Source organism: Montipora capricornis, chromosome 4, assembly GCF_036669925.1.
Source record: "Montipora capricornis isolate CH-2021 chromosome 4, ASM3666992v2, whole genome shotgun sequence".
NCBI lineage: Eukaryota > Metazoa > Cnidaria > Anthozoa > Scleractinia > Acroporidae > Montipora > Montipora capricornis.
This window is the reverse complement of record NC_090886.1, coordinates 55,339,461-55,351,960: the sequence shown is the minus strand read 5'-3', so window position 1 is coordinate 55,351,960 and position 12,500 is coordinate 55,339,461. Positions and strand designations below refer to the sequence as shown.

The window sequence follows — 12,500 nt, the reverse complement described above, 5'->3', positions numbered from 1 at the left end:
TTAAGAGCGCGCTGGACATCATCGTCCCCAGGGCTTTATTGACGAGGGGTCGCAGAGCCTGCAGGCCCGCAAAAATCCTTGGGACTAACGTTGCGCTCGTGCCAAAGGGTATTGGCAGCTTTGCGCCAACTGCGGGTTAATCACATAGTTGAAAACTCGTACCAAGGGACTCCTTTATTTGTTCTCTTGTCGTTGAGAGAGAGAGAAAGAGAGAGAGAAAGAGAGGACCCTGGAACCGCAGTCGACAGAGTTGAACTCTCTAGGACGCTGAGCCCCTTCAATGAAGAACTGACTCTAAAGCCAGTGTAATAGTAAAGTCCAGAGTGACGTCATGCAAATGTTGCTCACCTCCAAAGTCAAACATGTACATTCCAAAAGATCATGCGTCAAACAAAGGGTGTTTTCGTGAAGCGTAAACAAGTCCTGTAAGTAAATACGAGACATTAAGAGAAAAATTAAGATTTCTCAGTAATCTTGTGGGGGACAAACTCACTCAAGCTGAACGCATCACGACTTACTTTTAGCTCCTCCCGTGTAAACTCAATTTTCAGCTTCTCCTTTGCATCAGCTACTGTTCCACTCAAACCTTGCTTGGCGCTTTGGCGTTGGTAAATCTTTTCTTCGATAGTTCCCTGCATTATCCGAGCATAAAATGGTTCTTGTTGTCAGCAACAAGGTAGTAACTCCGTTGGTTAAACGTCTAGGCTAAAGTTCACGCAAGTTGATGTTGTAAAAAAAAAACAGGATCTCAATTAACTTTACCGTTGTCAGAAGACGATAAATGTGAACTGTCTTGTTCTGTCCGTCTCTCCAAACTCTTGCCATGGCCTGTAAATATAAATAACCTAAAAAGTCAGACTGAGTGACTTGCCAGTTTGAGCAAGGCATCAAAGTGGCTGATAAGTACATCATAGGCATCTATTTAATTTGTTGAGAAATTGCAAAAGTCTGTCAACTGCATATATAACGAACTCTGAGATATTTTGAAATATTTTACCTGAATGTCGTTGGCTGGATTCCAGTCAATATCGAAGAGTACAAGTTTGGAGGCACCAATCAGATTTAAGCCCACTCCACCAGCTTTAGAACTCAACAGAAACACGACTAAATAAAGAAATGCGTGAATGTGAGACAACTTAAGCTTAACGGCCATATTGTACGCAGATGGATGGCTTTCCGCCACATGATTTTAACGAGATTAAAGATAAAGAGAGGGGTTTTGTACTTCTAAAACCACAGAGAAAAATCTACCTTTTATGTTCCCTACGAGACTTTGAAGTAGCTATACCAAATAGAACAAGGCTCAACGATAACTTAAACAAATAAAGTAATGCTAATTCGAGAAAAAGGTGATCCTTCAATTAAGAAAATAATCCTTAATTATACCTTGGATCGCCAATGAAAGCGAGTTGAACAAATCTTATAACAGAGGGAGGATAGGGTGATCATAGGCGAAAGAGGAGTCGCTAAATAAGGGTATTCATACTCTTACATATTTTACAGGACTTGTCATTAAACCGATCCACCAGCGATTGCCGTTTGCTTGTAGGTGTTTTGCCATCAAGTCGCATAAACTCGTAATCTCTGGTTTCGCAGAGCTTTTGAAGTAAGTCGAGCGTCTAGAGAGAAAGAGGAAATGAAATCAGTATTGAAGGGTTATCGCTTGTTTTAAGAAGAGGACTCAAGGCTTGCTTCGAGTGAGCTGGTAATTACATACATCGCAAACAAGAATTTATAATGATTAGGTCGTACTGTTGCCAAGTTAAATAACTAAGTCGAGTGTTTTTCGCGTTCCATTGGGAGGTTTTTCGGCCGCATTCAACCAAGGTTGAAATGGTTGCAAAAAATGAGTTTGGCAGTCGTTGTCAAGTTCAGTTTTAAGGTCAGGCTCGGGCATCTGATGCTTTTTTCACCTCACAGCGACTAGATCTGACTTGTAGTACTAGTCCCAGGGGTCAGATATTCAGTTCTAACCAAAAACACGTCGAAAAGTTGAAAAACGTTCTTTTTAAGAACTTAAACCATTTCAACCTCACCATGTTTCCGTCAAAACAGTTGATCCCAATAACGACCTCAAAATGACAAATGCGACAACCGGAGAGCACAGGGGACCCAATCCACTTCGCAATCGTCGGAGCTAAAGAAAAAAACCAAGCAGTCGAACCGAAAATAAGTTGGCGCCGAGATGTGCAAGCTTCTTGGAACCATCAATTTCCTAATTTAAACCAGCAGAGTTTATTTTAACGGTAAAAAGGTGTTGGCTAAATTAAAGTTCCACTATAGCCGTTATACAAAAATGGCATCCAATGAATCATTCTTTTGCTACCGTGACTAATCAGCCTTAAAAGCCGACCATAGGTCTCTTATGATTGGCTATTGCGAAAGCACCCACGAAAAACCGTCTTGGGAGCTGCTTCTAAAAATAAAAAAAAAAAGATACGGGACAGGGTTGACCCAGAGGGTTAACATGGAAAATGGAGGCTCAGGGTAATGGGCTCCCCCCATCCCCCCTGACGGTCATCATTCGAATCCCGCTTAAGGACTAATGAAAAAAATAATCCGGGAATAGCAGCTACAGGATTACTCCTCTCATGAATGAAGGGGTAGTTTCTAAAGAAACTGTGGTGCTGCGTCGGTGGGGAAGTAGTATACAAAAATTTGGTTTTATCAACGGAGTTGATAATGTAAATTGGCCACCGTACAGAGATTCTAAAAGCTGACGTTTCGAGCGTTAGCCCTTCGTCAGAGCGAATCGAGGGATTCATGCCCGGATTTTTCAGGTTTGCTTACAACTGCGATGATCTTTACAAATTCTACTTCAGGGTCCGGTTGTTCAAAAGCAGATTAAAAATTAACCAAGGAGTTTATTTCTCTACTCCCAAATGCTGTTCAACGCTGATATTCTGCAGAACTTTACAGTAGAACTCAATCTCGAAAAACAAAAATAAACAAAAGAAACTTTCACCAAAAAGTTGAAAACATGAAACAATAGTTTACGCTAATCCTGGGTTAAGTTAATTAGCTTTCGAACAAGCGGGCCCAGACGTTTTGGTACAAAACGAGGCTAATCAGGTCAATTAGCTTAAAGGAGGATAAAAGAACAATTTAATGGCAGCCATTTTGAAATTTGGTGTATGCGCACTTTCATCCAAGCCTGCCTATTCAATGCTACCTGGGTGTAGTTTGACACAAGCACCACTCTTGCTCCTGTGTGATGCATGTGTGACAACATTTTGCCGAGAACTTGCAGTTTCCCTGAGTAGTCTGTCGTACAATTATCTGGGTTGTAATCCTCTGGAAAGCAACGTTCAAGACCTTCGTATAAAGACGATTCCTGTGGGAAATAAGTAGTGAGGAAAATTTATGGGGGTTCTTTGAATATCTACGTTAAATCTAAATTTCGCAGAGAAGCGGTACATTTTATTCCATTCTAGGGAATGATGATAAAACAGTTAGCAATGATGCAGGAAGGTATTTCTCGTACCGGAATCAGCACAAGCCTCGCTTTTGCGAACTCAGAACAATACGCGAAAACAATTATTTTAGGCATTTTGTATAACCTGTTTACAATCGAATTTAAGGATCACAACTGAGAGAAAGGTTCAGGTGGCTCAAACCAAACTGAGTGCCCAACCAACTGGGCCACCGGTGCCCGGTGGCTTTTCAGGTATGAGTAACTAAAGCCAAAATACGGGGTGTTTTTGAAAGGCTTTCCTGTTGCCGCGGTAACTTTTTACGTCACAAAAATGACCGAATCTTTTTCAGCAATAATAAGTGTTTGATATGGTACGATAACATTGCTGTTAAGTGATAAAGTGTTTTAGTGCTAATCCTTCTGATAAGAACGTTTCTTTCAAGTGTTGAAACTGGTTTGAGCCAAGTTAAAAATGGGCATGTGCAAATAGCATGCGCGCGAGAGTTAGCACTTAACAGTCTCTAATATCCTTTACGTCATAATCGAGGAAACAAAACGGAAAGCTCTTCTTTTACCACAAAAAGCGCTACAATGGGGACCTGTGGTTCTGTGCTCGGATCAAACAAGAAAAAAGAAAATGTAATGAGAATCGAAGTTAAGGAATGCAAAGAGAATGGGGAGACTGTCGATTGTAAGAGTGGAAAGTCTACGATAGCAGGGAAGCGAGAAAAAGGAACAGACAACGAGGAAAAAGAAGCGTCAGGAAGAAACAACGGAGGATTAAAAGGTCGACGCCAAACAAAACTCATGCAAAACAAGAGTTTAGAGATCATAGACCTTGAAGAAACTGACGACTTCACAAACAGAGAACAACTTCACCGGGAAAGCAAGAGTGATGCTAACCGGCGACATACAAATGAGAGAGAGGATGATGCACCCTCCGGCGCATGCGTAGAAAACAAAAAGGGACGCAACGGCCAAGATCACAAAAGCAGCAACTTGGCGAATGATCGGCCGGAGACATCAGGGCACCACAGGAAAACCTCCTTTACAGCACCACTGCCAAGTCCATCAGAATGGCATCGGATCTATACCAAGAAACTCAAGCATAAGGAGAAACTTGCTGACGAAAAATTGAAGAAAGCACCAAAGAAAAAGCCCAAGAACAAATTTCCAAGTAGAGAGGAAAGAGACCGCGCTTACAAAGTATCATTAATAAAGAGGATTAAGAAATCTATTTTGTCGAGCGCCGAATCCCATGGACCCCGTAATACTGAACTGTACCTTAATGCCACAGGCCAGTATTTTTCAAGAGTGTTTGGTGTAAACGCTAGCGACCTCGAAAGTTCGACAAGTTCTTCGTCGGGTTCCACCTCGGTGGAGTCACAAAACAGTTCTGGCGTAGATCTTCAAGGGCAAAGGAACGGTGGCCTTTACCAAGGAGATATGAAAACCCAGAGGATGCCTCGAAAGTGGTTTGCACGGAGATCGAACAAGGTCCATCCACTCTAAAGTATAAGCGTCTCTGGAGCCAAGCTGTCTTCGGCCTCGCAACGCAACTAAACATATCTTAACGCTGCCTGAACTATTTGAATGGGGAAACTGAAAACATAGCTCCACACATCTTAAAACTGTCCAGAATAACGAAGTCGTTAAAACGAGGCATGCGATTCCCAAAACAGGATCGGAACAACATGCGAACTCTGCTCTATGACGAAATTTTCCCCGACTTCCTTGCTTTTTCTTAAACTGTTTTTTCTTTAATTTTTTTTTAAATGTACTAGATGTAGTTAGGAGAATATTTAGGTTTCTTCAATTATTGTTACATAGTTAGGCATATTTTTAGTCCCATTTTTCAATTAAAAAGCTTATCGTATACAAAAAGGCTTGAGAGATTTTTCTCGATCCCCTGTTGGAGTCATTGAGGACAAAAAGAAAAGAAATGGACAAGTTCATTTCTTGGTCTAAATTTTTAGTCCCTCACGATTTAGAGACCCGAGTGTTTTTCAAGTATTTGCACGGGCAGCTCTCCTTTACCCAAAATTGGGATTCTGGAAGGAGCTAAAGAGAAAACTCCCACAATAAACCCAGCTCGCAGCAATCAATGCCCCAGGGTTCTAGTTTGAGGCCGCACGTTTCGTCCGATCGTTTATCATTTTGACGCGATAAATTTGTTATTTGTTAGCTTCTTCTGGGGAACAGGGCTGGCGCAGGGGGTGAGAGGACTCGCCTTCCATCAATGTGGCGGAAGACCTTAGACAGCAATGACCTGAACCAGGTTGCTGATCAGCGGTTTTTGTTGAAACAATGGTTTGCTGGGGGTGATCAGTTTCGTAGTCTCAGAAAACCTGGTTGTGGTCATTGTTATTTAAGGTTTTTCCAATGTGGTCCGGTACCGATTCCCAGATTCCACGCCATATGTGAGTCGAGTTTGTTGGTTCTCTACTGTGCTCCGAGAGGTTTTTCCCCGGGTACTTCGGTTTTCCCCTCTCCACAAATATCAACTTTTGACTTATTTTGTTCTGATTTCAGTTAATTTGTAGTCTTCTGAATTAGTAGAGCACTCGTACTCGGCTAAATAACCTTGACACTTCAATAAAGTGATTATTATTATTATTATTATTATTATTATTATTATTATTATCATCATCTGCAGTATACACGTATGGATGCTCTAATATTAAAAGTACATAGGGCGCAAAGCGTAGCCTATGTCCTCTTACGGAACGTAAGTTTCTATATAAAGCAGAGTTTTAAAATGATAAAATACATTTAAAAAAAAAAAGAAATTAATAATAATCCTTAAAATCCTAAATCCTAAAATCCTAATATATAAAAAAAAAATTAAAAAAAGTTTCCTTAAATTTTTCTAACACTCTCTAATTTCTAAATTTCGTAAAATTATTTGACGGTAGCCTTGAAGGCCCGCGCTATGTTAAGCGAACTTGAGATAATAGCTTTCTGCATCTTTCTGAGAACCTCCTTTCCTCTAGCGCCCACAAGTTTCTTTATTGTTTTCTCTAAATCTTTAGACCAACCGCCTAGCACATCAATCACTACGTTGCACTGTTCCACGACATAGCCAGGGTACTGCTTCCTTAACACCCAGCGCAGTGGAGCATACTTTTCCGTCTTCTCCCTCTCCTTTTTTCTACGGTTGTCTAACCAGGGGCAACTCATTTCAACTGCCCAGACTCGTTTCCTCCTGTGATCCACAAATCTGACGTCCACTCTGTTGCCCTTGACATGGCTTTCTTCCGCATACACTGGTACATCCCAGTAAGCTTGAGCTTCCGGAGATTCGTACACTGGTTTGGGTGCCACTAACGAGTACCATGGTGGTACTGAGTCCACTAGCTGCAGGTCTTTACACACCTCAAACAACAACATCTTAAGTGCAGCGTTGTGTCGCTCCAAGTACTTGGACTGTGCTAAAGCAGGACATCCCACAAGAACATGCGCAAGAGTTTTTGCAGCGCCTCCGCACAACCTACACGTGATCTCTCCTTGTGAAGTTCCTGTTTTGATCTGTGTATACACTCTAGTAGGGGCGAGCTGTTCGTAAAGCTCCAGTACCCTGGTAATCGTGTGGGTGGATGCTGAGGGCCACTCCCGTAGCCAAGCAAAACACTCATCCATGCTCAGATCTTCGTCCTTCCACCGTGGACACAGAAAGCGACAAAGCGAGCAAACTGGACACAGAAAGCGACCATGCCACTGCTCGCTGTCAATCTATTCCTGTAACTTCTCCGTCACAGTCCTCCTCAAATAACTTTCTTCCCTAGAATTTCTATATCCGGTGCTTGGCGCGGGCTGCATGACGGGTTCGGATAGTTCAAAGTCAAACCCGTGCCCAGCTCCTCCGCGTACTTGCATGCCTCCTTAACCAACAAAGTGAATCCCTTCTCACTCGCCCTCTCTTCAAACTTCTGAACTAACCTCATGGTAGGATCTGTATTCTCATACAGCTTAATTGCAGATTTGATTTTTGTTAGCTTGTATTCTTGCTCAATTGCGCGTAGGCCACGCCCACCCTTGTCCCTGGGTAGATACAACATAGCCGTCGAACTTAGCGGATGCTTCCCTCCGTTCTCACATATTATCTGTCTCGCCTCTCTGTCGATCACTCTAAGCTCTGTAATAGGCCAATGTTGAGTCCACATCAAATAGGAGAGGACTGGAAGAGCAAACTGGTTACTTGCAGTCACACGGTTGGAATCAAACAAAGGGCTACTCCAAATTAATGACAACCTTTGCAGGTAAGCCTTTGCCGCACATTTCAATGCCAGCTTCTCATCCTGCATCACCGACTCTCTCACCCCTAGAAACTTGTAACTAGAACTCGCGTCCAGGCTTTCCACGACCCCCTCGTGACCTAACCTCACACCTGCTGCATCATGCACTTGAGCCCCTTTCCTCACATGAATCACATTGCATTTCTTAGGATTCCATGTTAGTCTAATGACCGCCATGGCGGCACTGATAGATTTTAAAACTCTGTTGAGCTTAGCTTCAGAGGACGCAAACACTTTCAGATCATCAATATACATTAGATAGGATACCTTGGCGCTTATAGGCTTCGACAACTTATATCCCTCAGTAGCTTCCAGTGACCAGGCTATTGGATTTAAACATAGCGTAAAGAGGCGCGGGCAGAGTGAGTCTCCCTGCGGAAATCCCCTGTTAAATCGAATACAACGAGAGGTTTCGGGACCACGTTTGGTGGTAGTAACAATACTAGAATTCCAGCTTGCAACTAAGAATCTCATGACTGTACAAAGCCAGGAAGGAAAGCGGTGAACTTCCATAATTTCAAGCAGCCAGCTGTGATCCACCGAGTCATACGCCTTCTTTACGTCTACCCAAGCCATGCTTAGGCTTCGTTTTCCTCTGTGACAATCTAACGTCACCATTCTGTCAATCATAAGATTGTCTGACGTCCAACTTCTTCTTCTTCTTCTTCTTCTTCTTCTTCTTATTATTATTTTCTTTTTGGATATGTGTATCCCAGGAAGCCGTGGGCTGAAGAAACATACGACAATCACGCGCAATAAATCCTTCAAAATAACAAGATGTAACATTGCGATTTTTGCTCACTTAACGGAATAATCGATCTGTTGGCATTCAATCACGAGATAAGTTTAATATTTTTTCTCCAATCTCGGTGTAAACATAATTTCTGAGAGTTCCATTTCTAGTTATTTATAGGGCACCCAGGTCTCCTTGAGGGTTTTCTCCCAAGGTACTTGCAATCGGCCTTACACCCGTGATGGAAAATAACCATGCCCGGTACTTTTATTATCATATCCGGTACTTTGAAAAGCTATCGGAAACTCTGATGTCTGGTGAAAAAAAAATTAAAGAAAAAACTAAAAAAATGCAAGTTACCTCTTCGACATTCCAACTATCTGGCGGCACATCACTTCTGTCTTGGCATTGCGAGTAAATGAGACTCGGATCATTACAAAGCCTCTTCAGAGCACTTATGCACACCAAGTGACGAGGGCCGCCCAAGGCATATGACGTCAGACATGACCTCAAAACACGTGACTTGAGAAGATGGCGGTAAAGAGAAAGCTGCAGGAGACTGGGGCGGCAGAAAACAACGGACTCCACTGTAAGAAATAAAGCAACAACAAACAGGTTCGAGTTAAAAGCACAAATAAGTGAAAAACGAAACTCGATTACATTGAAAAATCGATTTATCGAAGCTTCGAGGGATACGCTGGGAATCACTCACAATAAGCTTTTCTTGTATCGAGGTTTTTTTCATACTTACAGCGGGCTCAGGAAAATCGTTCGTTTTTTCTTTATACAGGGGTTCAAAAAGTCGAGTTTTAACTGCTGTGGAAAGGATTGGCGACGGAAGCCCGCATTCTGAAGGTATGAAAGATGCATCCAACATAACCCTAACGGCATTTGCTTTGAAAAGAACGACGAACTTTCGGTATAAAAAAATCAAATTGCAGAACTAACTCGAGTTTAAAAGGCTTCGAAAATAAAGAAAAAGACAACTGAAACAACTTTTACAATACAGTTCACTGTAATTCGATACCTTTGGGAGGAAGATAACGGCTGTTTACTTCTGACGTCCGTCTTAAGAAGAACAAACTGGTTAATCTGTTAAGCTGGAAAAAAAAATATGAAACCAAAATTTCATGATCAGTGGTTACCTCTTTTATTATCCAATAGAGTGGTTCTCTCTCTTAAATGCTCTTTTTGCATAGACCCTATGCAAAAATGGCTGCCTTTAAAGGGGCAGTATCATGAGCTGCGCATGTGCATTTGATCGATCAAAACTTGAAAAAGTCGGGCCGACGTTTTCAAGTTTGAGCCGCGTGAGAAAAACCTCGTTCGGGATAACAAATTCTTTAGAATTTTTTTCTCAAAAACGAGGTTAGTTGGGCTATTTTGAATATGAACAAAAGAATAATTTAAAGGTAGCCATTTTTGCATAGGGTCTATAAATAGGAAGAGGCAGATCATTTTAGCTTGCTCTGGTTGCTGCTCTTTCCCTGGCATATACAATGGTGCTTCATGGAATGAGGACATTATGTTTTGCGGCGTTCAGCTCGAAGGAATTTAGCGTAAAGCAAAACCACGAACAAAACACAAGCACTAATTCCCCTTTCAGTTCGGACACCCTTCGAAATTCGACCTCATGGCAAGCAAACTATTTTCTCGGTCTCAGTGAAAGTGATATCAACTTGAGCGGTTGCGAAAGAAGCCTGAAAGAATCCAGGGGTGAGAGCACTCGTCTCCCACCAATGAGGCCCGGGTTCGATTCCCAGACTCGGCGTCATATGTGGGTTGGGTTTGTTGGTTCTCTACTCTGCACCGAGAGGTTTTTCTCCGGGTACTCTGGTTTCCCCTCTCATCAAAAACCAACGTTTGATTTGATTTACGTTAATTGTCAATTTCAGTTTACAGTGTCCCCAATTAGTGCTCCAGCGCTCGAACGGCTTGACACTTAAATAAAGTTCCTTTCCTTTCCATGCGATTGCGACTCACTCGCTCTACCATGAATACAGGTCGTTCCGGCTCAGAGTCGATCCGCCCCACAGAATTTTGACGACCCTTGTATGATAGCTAAACAATCCTAACCCCAATTTTTCATCACTAAAGTCAGTGCTTAGACACAATAATACGTGAGGCGGATCGACTCTGGAGTGGAACGACCTGTTACCATCTACCATCTACCATCTGAGCTACATTGTATCAAGCGATCTGGGGCCCGTTTCTCGAAAGTCCCGAAAACCTTCCGGACCCGAAAAGCCATTTGTGAAACTGCCAACCGCTTGTTTTGGAAATCCGATCTTTTAAGATGTTTTCAAGCTAGCTAAAAGAAACATGTCTGTGAAGTTTGACGACTTAAATCGTCTCCGTTCTTGAGATACAAAAGGAATTTTGACACTCGAAAATGCCCCGTAAAGTTTCGGGACTTTCGAAAAACGGGCCCCTGGTCACCAGTCACTGGAAAGTTCGTATTGTATCCCGAAGCAGGTGAAGGTATGATAGAAAGATATGAAATAAAAAAAATTCATAAATACTTTCTATTAAACTCTTTGCCGGAAAACGATGACTTCAATTACCGACCTCGGCAGCTCTTGTTTGTCCCAAGAGTTTTTCCTCACTGTTTGCATCAGGTTGCTGTCCGCGGACGATAGGCTCCTCGTATAATCGGCGAAAAGAGGATTGCGTACCTAGACGAGGTGGGCAAAAAAACAAAATCGGGTGCCATCTTTTCACCAAAGTTAAGTCCTGTCGGAAGATAATACTCCATGTTGAACGCCTTTCGGAGTCAGGCTGGGGTATAGACGCACACCACCCCCCTTCTCCACTCTTATCGTTTGTGGGCCGAGTTTAACTTGATCACAAACTCAGACTCGAGAGTTTTTCTCCATGTACTCTGGTCCCCTCTACCGCACCCCCGATCCAAATGAACTCCCAGCTCTATGCACCAGTGCCCAGTTGTTCGCCGGATAAATCAATATGCACTTGATAAGTCACAGTGAAACCAATTGCGCTATCCCGGCAGTGGATAGAGATTTATCCGGTGGATAGCATTATCCACCTTTTGAACAACTGGGGTCAATGATGATGACGTTTTCGTTACGGGTTAAATGAAACTTACCCAGAATGCCTGGATTACACAAGTCGATGAGTGAGTGAAATTCCTTCAGATCATTCTACGGAAGGAAAAAAACACCGCTCAGGAGGAGAAAAATGAGCCCTTTTCGACAAAATGCTCCCCTCGGTTTCAATGAGCGTATGAGAGGAACTTTCTTTCAATAGCGCACTAGAACTTGCTTTGAAAACGACACCAAAGTAAAAACTGGAAGTGGTCCATTCTCGTCTTTCTTTAGTTACCTTAAAGGATTAATAAGACAGAGCAAACCTGCACTGGAGTTCCTGAGAGAAGAATCCGTCTCTTGGTCTTCAATCCGGAAATTATCTGCAACACAAAGAAATTATATCAAGAAATAGAGTTACTTACTGTAACAGGTTAAAATCTCTAGCTGATTCAAAAGGAAAAGTAACGGGAGTGCCGGGGTCACCAGGCCAGTTTCGCCCACCACAAACAAGCGAGTGAGAGTTTCCTAACTTTCAATTTTGTTGTTCATTCCTTCATTGCTAAAAGGAATTCACAGCTGTGGCGAATGACCTACCCAGGCGAATTCACGCGCGCGCGCTCTTATCTGTGAGGGACGAGTGTAGGGAATGTCCCATGGGACTCACCGTTGCAGTTTTGATATTGGTATTTTTTAAGCGATGCGCCTCGTCGCAGATCACCAGTCCAAAGTTAATGCTCCTGACCTCCTCCACTGATCGCAAGAGCATCTCGTAACTGATTATCATTACGGGATAAAGACGACTGTCGATAAATCCCTGTAAAACAGACGAAAAAATGCGCGGAATTGAAACGAACTACCAACAAAAGAGGCTTCATAGCTCAGTTGGTTAGAGCGTCGCAACGGCATCGCGAGGTCACGGGTTCAAACCCCGTTGAAGTCCTGAATTGTTCAGGCTTCTTTACGCAATTGCAAAAATTGCGTTCATAACTGCGAGGATCATAGCTTCACTT

The 12,500-nt window shown here is 42.6% G+C and overlaps 1 protein-coding gene and 1 non-coding gene across 2 annotated transcripts in view; one reads left to right on the top strand and one right to left on the bottom strand.

The window, feature by feature from the left end:
* LOC138047569 (DNA repair and recombination protein RAD54B-like) overlaps window positions 1-12,500 on the bottom strand; it is a 30,220-nt gene that overhangs the window by 3,189 nt on the left and 14,531 nt on the right. The window contains exons 14-25 of the mRNA XM_068894476.1: window positions 12,155-12,304; window positions 11,814-11,870; window positions 11,550-11,604; window positions 11,012-11,118; window positions 9,471-9,543; window positions 8,804-9,030; window positions 3,173-3,334; window positions 1,493-1,619; window positions 998-1,104; window positions 763-828; window positions 519-632; window positions 349-423 (exon numbers count right to left, since the gene is read on the bottom strand). Coding sequence (XP_068750577.1) covers window positions 349-423; window positions 519-632; window positions 763-828; window positions 998-1,104; window positions 1,493-1,619; window positions 3,173-3,334; window positions 8,804-9,030; window positions 9,471-9,543; window positions 11,012-11,118; window positions 11,550-11,604; window positions 11,814-11,870; window positions 12,155-12,304 — 1,320 coding nt within the window. The remainder of the gene's footprint in view (window positions 1-348; window positions 424-518; window positions 633-762; window positions 829-997; window positions 1,105-1,492; window positions 1,620-3,172; window positions 3,335-8,803; window positions 9,031-9,470; window positions 9,544-11,011; window positions 11,119-11,549; window positions 11,605-11,813; window positions 11,871-12,154; window positions 12,305-12,500) is intronic.
* Trnaa-ggc (transfer RNA alanine (anticodon GGC)) lies at window positions 12,358-12,430 on the top strand. Its single transcript has one exon. It is a non-coding gene; the product is annotated as a tRNA-Ala (tRNA).